General features: G+C 37.1%; 1 protein-coding gene across 2 annotated transcripts; it reads right to left on the bottom strand.

Moving 5' to 3' along the window:
• Nucleotides 1-128: 128 nt before the first annotated feature.
• Nucleotides 129-8171, bottom strand: prpf3 (pre-mRNA processing factor 3). Of its 2 annotated transcripts, none has more exons than XM_023331571.1 (17): nt 7995-8171; nt 7465-7618; nt 6515-6645; nt 6168-6335; nt 6000-6077; nt 5625-5860; nt 5410-5528; nt 3920-4107; nt 3634-3800; nt 3417-3499; nt 3069-3212; nt 2840-2939; nt 2629-2742; nt 2435-2553; nt 1201-1278; nt 1053-1108; nt 129-942 (listed from the first exon to the last, which is right to left on the bottom strand). In XM_023331571.1, the coding sequence occupies exons 2-17, from the start codon at nt 7607-7609 to the stop codon at nt 793-795; spliced, it is 2076 nt and encodes a 691-aa protein (XP_023187339.1). In that variant the 5' UTR covers nt 7610-7618; nt 7995-8171; the 3' UTR covers nt 129-792. The 2 variants fall into 2 exon arrangements, with proteins under 2 accessions (XP_023187339.1, XP_023187340.1); XM_023331572.1 differs by having other exon boundaries at nt 6168-6332.
• Nucleotides 8172-9020: the final 849 nt, after the last annotated feature.

Raw genomic sequence — 9020 nt, 5'->3', positions numbered from 1 at the left:
TTGGGGTAAAGATGAAGAGCTGTAGGGAGGAAACTTTAAAATGGGACTAGTTAATGCAAAGTTAGCATAGAGAGCTCTGGTTAGAAAACAATGTTTAATTAAAAAAAACACACAATAAAAAAACAAAAGTGTTTGTATTTTGTTTATTTAAGGCAGATACTGCACTGTTAGAGATACGTGTAGCTACAACAGAGCCAAAAATGCATTCCTCAAGCAAAAATTGCATAAATGCATTTAGACACCCGCCTTTCAGTAAAAAGTTTGTGAACCTTATGTGGTAAAGATATTTATCTAGTGTGTTTTTTTGAGCGTTAGCACAAAATTGTGCAAATTGTTTCTAATGGAGGGGTCCCTCAAATGTTTCCAATCAAACAGATTTTTACAATGGGCAACTTGATTTCATCACAAAATTAGCAGTCGTGAGAAACGGATCTCACCACATTATGCCTATGGAGTTATTACACCAAACTACGCAATCTGTCTACAAAAAATACAATTTAGACAGAAAAGCCTAAGCCATCAAAGAAATCAACACTGATGCAGACCTATACACACACACTTCTCTATACACATCTGGATCTGTTCCATTCTCTCCCTCTCTCTCTCTTAAAAAAACAACAAAAATAACCACACTCGCACAGTTTGTTGTTGCTCCTTTTCGATATTCAAGTCTCTTAATAAAGCCGATGTCTGTCCAGGAGCCAGCAGAAGGGGGCGGCTGGCCGTGAGGGATCTGCGGGCTTACTGATGGTTCGAGTCACTGACAGTATCAAAGCGCTACGCAGGTTTGCTTCAATCGTCTGAGCCTTCCAACACACTCTGGCTCAGCGCTAAGTCCCAGTAGTGTTCTGTGCCGTGTTTCTTGAAGTGCTCTCGAGCCATGTTCTCAGTGGGGCACTGCTTGAACTTCATCTCACCAAAACTCCGCTCCTTAGCCGTTCCCTGTGGAGCCAGGAGAAAAGATACTTTCATGAGACTAATAAAAAAATAAAAAATAAAAATACAAAAAAGAGCATAATTGAACATGAAGATGCACGATGCAGAACACTGACCTCCCAAATCAGCCAACATTTGTTGTTTCTTCTTGTATCGTCATCGCCATCTGGATCTAATAAATAAAGGGCCGGATGGAAAAAGTTAACTATTAAAATAAGGTATTACAGGTAGAACATAAAAAAACAAGCCTAAAACCAGTCTTACCATCTCTTTTGCTGTTGTGTTCCTCCCATTTGATTCTGTGCATCATCAGCCTCTTAAACTTTTTCTGGGCTTTAGGGCCTAAAATGTTAAGAAAAAAAAAAAATCAACATTTTAAGTGAAACATGAAAATCTAATAGTTTAAAGGCCAGCAGACTATTTACAGAATTATATAAGAAAAGCATTAGATGGTATAAAAAGTAACGGCATAAGTTCAAACAGAAAGAGTTTGCTGCGCTCTCATTGTTTGGGTAAATCTAATAGCATTTAACTGTAAACATAAAGCAAATGTAAAACTGTATAATGTTAAAACCACAAATTCTAAATATTCACATTTTATGTGAAAGTTCAACTTGAATGTAAATATATTCAATGTTTTCAACATTTCTTACAAATAAATACTTAAAAATATTAAATACCTTTTTTCGTCCAGCCCCACTGTGTCAATGGAACCATTTACTCCAATTCTAGCTACGAATCTAGATGTGCAATCTCTCCTAGCTTTGCAGATCTAGTTTCTGCCCATTCTGTGCAAACAGCTCAAATTAAAATCTTTCTACAATAGAAAATGTTGGGCACACAGTATTTATCTTTAAATAACGATGCATTTTTGCATTCTATTGGATGAGCCACATCTAACCAGAGACAGTTACTCAAAAGCAAATGTTGCTGCCCCGACATCCGTTTTTAATTTATTTATTACACTTGGCTAAATATGGCAAGCTTTTTGAAAGAAAGAATTTTGTAATTTGGTGAGTAATTACAAAATCTTGTTCTGTTTTTATCCAATTGAGACCCCAGGAATTTGCTAGATTTCAAATAAAAATCTATTCATAATTATTATGGACAATTGTATATATATATATATATATATATATATATATAAAAGGAAATATCTCAACTTGATTTTGAAAGAATATATTTTACCTATATGGTAAAAAATAAAATATTGTCATAATGAATTTAAACCAGTTACATGTGAAACAAAAAACAAACAAAAAAAAAATTTTTTATGCATGTGGAAATAAATTAAAAAGTGTCATATTAAGAGTTGGGTAAAGAGCCAGCCACTAATATGCCAATTTCTTCAACGTCAATTTTCCTGATCCCCAGGCAGAAACAACTCATTTTGGCCAACCACATTGACCATAAACCATTAAAACAAAACTTTAAATGCACTGGTTTTATAAAAGCCTTCCAACTCTTACTAGCATTTTGATTCTGTATCATTTCTTACCTCCCTCCACCACAACTATATTGACGTCTCTGTGCAGAACCACGGTGCCCGTCAGGTATAGCTGGTTTGCATTGGCCTCCACCTTAAATTTCTTTGCCGGATTTTGCAAGTTACGAATCCTAAACGAGAAAATTTTTTATAATTATAAGAAGTATTTCTGCATATCTCAAGTGACTCGTGTCCTGTTTGCTTACCTGTATACTGTAGCGTGAACGCCATTAGTTAGATCTTCTTTTAACTTCTTCACCTTCTTTTCTTTTCTCTGCTCTGCTGTCAGCTTGCGAGCTGCATTGGCCTCTTCATGAGCTCTGTAATTAGACAACAAATTAAAACTTGATTTATACGAAAGTCCTTCAGTTTTAAATGTCAAAGAAATGCCAAGATATTAATAACCATGCTACAAACTTTTGTCTCTTGGCCATCTGCGCTCTCACATGGGCTTCTACTTTTGTAGGATCCTGAACAGCCTCCGTCCCCAAGACTCTCATCAGGTTGGAGATACGTACTAAATCAATAGAAACAAACATTAGCAAATGTAAAATTGTATCATGTTAAAACCACAAAATTCTAGCAGAATATTGTTCTGCTTGGTCCAACCCAGCAACTATTTATGACCATATTTGTGTTTGTGTACCTTTTGGTTCTGGTGGAGGCATCAGACCCAGACGGACCTTTTCCTGCACTTCTTTTTGTGCTTCCCTCCGTGTTTGTCTTCTCAGTTTCTTCTGTTCTCTCTTTGTTAGATACACACCTAAAGTTACTGGCTTGTCTGTGTCAACTAGAAAAAAAAAACAGAAATAAAATATAAAAACTACTAATGATGGAATTGAACTGAAATGAGCTGAACTGAATAAAGTCCAATGAGAAGAGGAGTGTGACCGAGTATTGACTGAAACCTGATCTTAAATTACTTGAAACAGTTTAATGGAGAACTATAGTAGAGTATCAAGAAATTATAAAATGCATTTAACCCACACCTTACCTGGAGGACTAATTTGGGCAGGATGTTCTACTAGGTTTGTCACACCAAAAAGGTCAAACTCTTCAAATTTTGATTCCGGATTTCTTTTCAACAGAGAGAGAAAAAGAAAGCATGATAAAGGTCAGTCACTTTTAAACATTATTATTTTTTCTGCAAATGTCATACAGCATTATTAAATAACTGAGCTTTGGCTGAACAGCCTTATTCATTTCCTTACATGGGCATGTAGGTGCTTAATATATACGAATCCCACCACTCAATATTAGGCACATCTCCTTCTCCAATCTCTTTTTTCGGAGCAATCAATGCCAATTTGGTGGAAGCTTGGATTCCTGTTTTCTTTGCAGCCTGGGCAATCTCATTCTGGAGCCTCTCCAGCTGAGCCTGATTGGGTTAAACAATCACACACACACAAGCAAGCGCACACACACAAAAGAACATGAAAGCTGCAAACCATTTAACTAAACAGAATATGCATCTACATTTGGAGAGCTTTCTTCTACCTTGGTTCTAACTCTCTGAGCAATCTTCTCAAAGCGACCCGGTTCGTGGAATTTGAAGCCCCTGCGAGTCCGCTGGGCTGGAGTTATGAGAACCCGCTGGTCAAAGTAGGACGTGGACTCTATGTCGTCCCCAGGCTTCTCCTTCAGCTGCTGGCGAAACTGCTCCCTCTTTACAGCTCGTATGTTGGCTGCACAGAAAAAAAGAAAACAATTTTAATTAGTTGGAATTATGAGAGAAAGATGAATAAATAATAAAATATCAGAAAAAAAAACTTCCCTGGACAGAAGAATTTTATTTAATTTCAGAGTTACCATTGTGAACTTAAGAGGGCAAAAAGGAGGTTTAACCTAGTATTTAGTTCACATAGTGCAAAATAGTTGAAGCGGTTTAATTCAGATTTGTATTGTATATTTTCTTACTTTGATATTTGTTTCTGGTTACTTGCATTGTGTAAACATTGTGTATGTTTTTAAATAATTTATCAATATTTAATTTCTTTGTGTAACAGTGGTGTGTAAACTTTTGAGAGATGCTGTATTTCAGACAATGTTCAAAATATGGACAGTAAACTTATGTTGCTGCTTAATGGATTTTTATACTTCCAAATATTTACCATCTTGATTCCATTACAGCAAAAACTTTAGGAAACAAACTTCAAAGACTGCATAAGTTTTCCTTCAATTAGAGTTAAATGTTGTTTTCTTAGAAAAAGACATTTTTAAGTTAAATATTTTTTTTAATGTTGATATTTTTGACAACTAGCAGTGTTAATGGTACATAAAAAAGTATTTTCAGTTCTCTTTAGCTAAGACAAAAACACAAAGTGGCCACTATTGAACCAAATGGAGTTTTGGACTGAGTTTTTGCTATTAATGAAAGACAAAAATAAAACCATTTGAACACAGTCAATGTTGTTTATAATTTCTTAAATAAGTCTTTGCAGACATTCGAGAATTAGAAAAAAAGGTTTACATGATCTTGTTTTTAGGAACTCCAGGGAATAACACAAACATTCTGCATTTGTTCAGGTATATGCAGTGCAGTATATTTGGTACATATCTGTACCAAACCAATAAAGCTGTGGCTAATCAGTATGAACACAGGTACTGTTACACCCCTAATCACACCTGCTCTTAAAGATAAAATTACACAGCAGCTCTTCCCTGGCTATACTGACTAACAAATATCTACAGTGTCTCCCAGCACTTTTTTTCTGACATAATATCTAAGGCAAACCTAGAAATGAAGCCAACTCTTTCCATTTTTTCTGGTAATATCTATCTGAATTTCTTTATTCTTCATTCTACTGAACAGTAACCACAGGTAGTGTGACCTATTCAACCACCATGTAGCAAAAACATTTCACATTTAATTCATTATTTTTGAGAAATAAAACAACTGTTCAGAATAATCCAAAAATATATAATCCATTTGAATTTTAAATATTTTTTGTTTTAAAGTTGACGACAACCTGAAAGAAATGCGATACCTTTGAGTGTGGGCATACGATGTGTGAGTTCAATCTCTTTGCCTGTCGCATCAACAGTTCTGCCCTTGTCGTCCAGGATCAGAGGCGTTGGTTTGTTCACTTCTTTAATATCAACTTTCCTGTAATTTCACACATATAAAAGGACATTTTTAGCTATAACCGCATTAAACCCCAGATTTTCTTGTGCAAAATTGTTTTTCCAAGTTGTTACTAACGGTGGTGCAATTCCCATGGCGTGCAGATTAGCAAGAGCGACTAGGTTTGGAGGCCCCGTGTTCACAAAAGTGTTGAGGATACCAGGCTTCTGAGCCAACTGGGACTGGATCCGGGCCTGAAGCTCAGCTGCTTTGCGGGCTTTCTCTATGGCATCGTTCATAAAGCTGGCAGCCTGAGAGGGGGCAATAGACGAGGCTCCACCAGCAGCAGCACCAAGAAGCCGTGATCCATCACCCTGTGATTGTGAGAACAGACAACAAGCGATGTCAGAAAATGGGCCAGTAGTTTAGTGTGATGAATGGCTGGATATTATAAAAATGTCAAATGTTTATTTGTTTTTGGTCTAGTATCTGAGGGTTTGAATAAAGACTTACTGTTGCAGGCGAAGTAAAGCTCAGCTGTTTCTTCCTTTCTTCTATCTGCTTAGTGGCTGCTTCCATCATCTGCTTGATCTGTTTGAGAAGCAGAAAGTAGGACAGTTCTTAAAACTTGACTAACTAAAGACATACAGTACATGTGAGATGCACAATAATTTATTTTACCTGCATTTTGGTGAGCATACCAGGGCTTTCAGATGGAGGTCCTGGAATCACCTCGGGCTCTTCCACCTCCTGAAAGCGTGGGACTCGCTTCCTCTTGGCTGTTGTTCCATCTCCTGCATCTGGAGCAACTTGCACTGCTCCTGTGTCTGACTCCTCTCCAAAAACCTCCTTAGTCCAAACAGCCAAATCACAAGCAAACACACAAGTTTTTTCAGTTGTTGTACTTTGTCACTAAGTGATACTGTATAATTTTAATGGAGTCTATATAAATTCTTATACAGACTCAGAGCACCTGTCATAAGTTGCTCTGACCTTGTCGAAAGGTCAGAGCACCAGTCTCTTGTTACCTTAAGTTCTCTCTTGCGGTGTTTTTCACTCGCTCCTTTGCCGCCACGGCTGTTGCGGCTTTCCTCGAGAGCTTCAAACAGACGTTCCACAAAACCTCCTGCAGAGTCATCGAGGATCGGACGCAGCTGGTCTAAGGGCAAACAAGTGTTTAAATAATTAACACAAATTCAAGGGCGATTTAATAGTCACAGTAACATGTTATCGCAAACACTGGAATTATTTGAACCTACTGCTTTTATTTATGTCATGTTTAGGTCTGATAGTGACAGCTTGACCTAAAGCTATATGTAAAGCTACAGTATGTAACTTTTAATTCTTTTGGTTTTTTTTTACATATTTGTTAAAACTGCCACCATGTCCTGACAGTATGAGACAGATAATAATAATAATAATTAAAAAAAAATAATAATCAAGCACTCCCACTGCCTCCCTGAGCTACCGTCCGAAGAAATACAGCGCTCCCTGTCAAAAACAACCAATCAGAGACAGGAGGAATGTCTTAGTGCTGTCAATCAACCTTGTGTATGCTGCCAGTTTATCTGCTGCCACTGATGGCTATGCTAACTACCCTTAGCTTTCATGTCAGTTTTTGTTGTGGTGAACCAACTGTAGTGTAGTAGAGGGAAGCTGTGAGCAGCATGTACACAAGAGTGACTGACAGCACTAAGACCCTCCTCCTGGCTCTGAATGGTTGTTTCTGACAAAGCAGTGTATTTGTTCAGGTGATAGGGAGAAGGCAGAGGAGGATTATCTGTCTCTTACCATATTGTTACAACATAGTTACAGTTTTAATAAATATGTAATAAGAAAAAAACATTTTCTTTTAATAAAAGTTACACACTGCTGTTTTAAATATCCCGCAGATAGCAAAAAAAAAAAAAAAAAAAAAAAAACTGGAAAGGGAGCAGAAATCGCTCAATTTAAAAAAAAAAGTTTGACTGTTAGTTACCTGTGGTCTTCTTTTTATCCAGCCCCTTCCCAACGCAGTGTAAAGCTGCGGTGACCACAGTGGGCTCTGAGAAACCCAGCACCTTCTTCACGGTGCGCTCCACCCAGGGTCGCAGCTCCTCCACCTCTCGCTTTGGCAGAGACATCCTCCAATACTGCGAGACATAACAATTCGGTAATGTTTCAAAGCTGCCTTCAGCTCAATAACCAGCTTTTAATTTGCGGCAAGCTTATATTTAACAGATTTTCTCTTAGGATCTGAATGTGCCAAACAGGACGTTGCATAAGCTCAAGCACTCTGAGAGTCGCACAAGTGACCTAAAAACACACATGTTGAGCAAAGTCTACGTCTTTCAGTTATTCGTTAAATATTATGTTTCAGTACATGGCTAGCTTTGCTAACATGGAGCAACAAACTAGCTAAGATCAATCACATCCGAAACTCCCCAGTAACATGCTAATAGGCGTTAGCTCACTACTGTATATGGGCCACCAACATAGATGTACTTTTCCTTAATAAAGCTTTCAAACCTCTTGAATTTGAAGGTCAATCCCCGAGTACACGTTTGCTGTACAATTCCGGCCAAGACGAGCAGGTTTTAGATGCTGAAAAAGCTCAAATGTTCACGTTTTCATCCAAAACTTTCTGTTTAGCCGCGCCGTTCACGCGACGTTTCTGTTAGAGGACCCGGAACAGGAAATTCAAACTTCTTCTTTGATGTTTTTTGGCGGTTGGGAAACAATGAAATTGATGCATTACCGCCACCGACTGGTATGGAGTGTGGAGCAGAATGTCACTGAAGGAGAGTATAGTCTAAGATAGCGAAATATTATGTGATAACCTTTACTTTTCGAGTGATTTCTAATTAAACTAAATTTAGTTTTAGTTCAACTCAAGTTAAATTTTGAATCAGTGGTTGTCTTTCTTCATCATAATTCTGACAATGTAACATAACATGTACATCCAAACTTGTTCTTCTGTGCCACTTTCTGCTGAGATGTCTCTCCAAGATGTTGGTTTCACTGCTTGTCCACTGTACAAGAAACTGTCGACTTTCCTCACGCATTTTAAGCGTGTAGTTTGCAAAAAACATAAAAACATATAGAAATAAACTTAAAAATGTCCAGTTGCTTAATTATGAAGGTTAACATTGTTGTTTATCCTTTAAAATACAACTTTAATATGCAACATATCGTTAAAAGTATGCAATGAAATTAAATTGGAGTATAACTCTCTCCTATTATTTTTTTATTGATTTATGCATAAATTAAAGACTAAAACTAAGTTTGTCCTCTCTGTCTGCACCTTGTCTCACTGGTATATTTTGAGTGAGCTCAAATGTTAGGTGAAATAAATTAAATTAAATGCTTTGAAATTACACTGAAGGTTTGTCTGTTTTGGGAGGCTTTTTTGTTGCTGTGTGTTCTATATGATAAGTTAGATTGAGTTTTATTAGGTAAAACTAGATATTTCTATAATTGCAAGTGCAGTTAGTCTCAGGTTAAATATTGCCTGACTGGTGCACCCAGAAAACTGGTTTGAAAAACATGGGATTA

This window comes from Xiphophorus maculatus, chromosome 3, assembly GCF_002775205.1.
Source record: "Xiphophorus maculatus strain JP 163 A chromosome 3, X_maculatus-5.0-male, whole genome shotgun sequence".
NCBI lineage: Eukaryota > Metazoa > Chordata > Actinopteri > Cyprinodontiformes > Poeciliidae > Xiphophorus > Xiphophorus maculatus.
This window is presented reverse-complemented; position numbering and strand designations above follow the sequence as displayed.

Coding starts and splice junctions, on each gene's coding strand:
- prpf3 (XM_023331571.1), bottom strand. CDS start 7,609: ATGTCTCTGCCAAAGCGAGAGGTGGAGGAGCTGCGACCCTGGGTGGAG. Junction 2,940..3,068: donor GCCTCCACCAGAACCAAAAG/GTACACAAACAC, acceptor CTATTGATTTAG/TACGTATCTCCAACCTGATG. Junction 1,279..2,434: donor TATAGTTGTGGTGGAGGGAG/GTAAGAAATGAT, acceptor TTAACATTTTAG/GCCCTAAAGCCCAGAAAAAG.